The 333-nt window shown below is 59.2% G+C and overlaps 1 protein-coding gene across 1 annotated transcript in view; it reads left to right on the forward strand.

Annotated features, from left to right (window-relative positions):
- Nucleotides 1-333, forward strand: part of EMH_0019170 (uncharacterized protein) — a gene marked incomplete at both ends in the record, with an annotated part of 1,450 nt that overhangs the window by 606 nt on the left and 511 nt on the right. Inside the window, one exon of the mRNA XM_013501306.1 lies at nucleotides 90-331. Coding sequence (XP_013356760.1) covers nucleotides 90-331 — 242 coding nt within the window. The remainder of the gene's footprint in view (nucleotides 1-89; nucleotides 332-333) is intronic.

The raw sequence follows: 333 nt of genomic DNA on the forward strand, positions 1-333 counted from the left end.
AGTTTCTCCTGCTGCTGCTGCTGCTGCTGCTGCTGCTGCTGCTAGGTTTCTTTCTTTCTTCTCTGTCTCCTTCTAGCTTGCTGCTGCAGCATGGGGTCTCCACAGACAGGGCCCTTCGGCGACCCTCCGCTGTCTCCTGTCTCCCTATACACCCCAAATGTGTCTCCTCCCCCCCACACTTTCCCCTCAACCGAAGCAGCAGCAGCAGCAGCAGCAGCAGCAGCAGATTCTCCAGCAGCAGCAGCAGCAGCAGCAGGAGCAGAAACAGCAGCAGGAGTAGAAGCTGCATCACCAGCTGCAGCAGAGGAATCTTCCCCGCCTGGCGTCCCCTCA

The sequence above is a fragment of the Eimeria mitis genome, genomic scaffold (assembly GCF_000499745.2).
Source record: "Eimeria mitis Houghton genomic scaffold, Emh_scaff666, whole genome shotgun sequence".
Lineage (NCBI taxonomy): Eukaryota > Apicomplexa > Conoidasida > Eucoccidiorida > Eimeriidae > Eimeria > Eimeria mitis.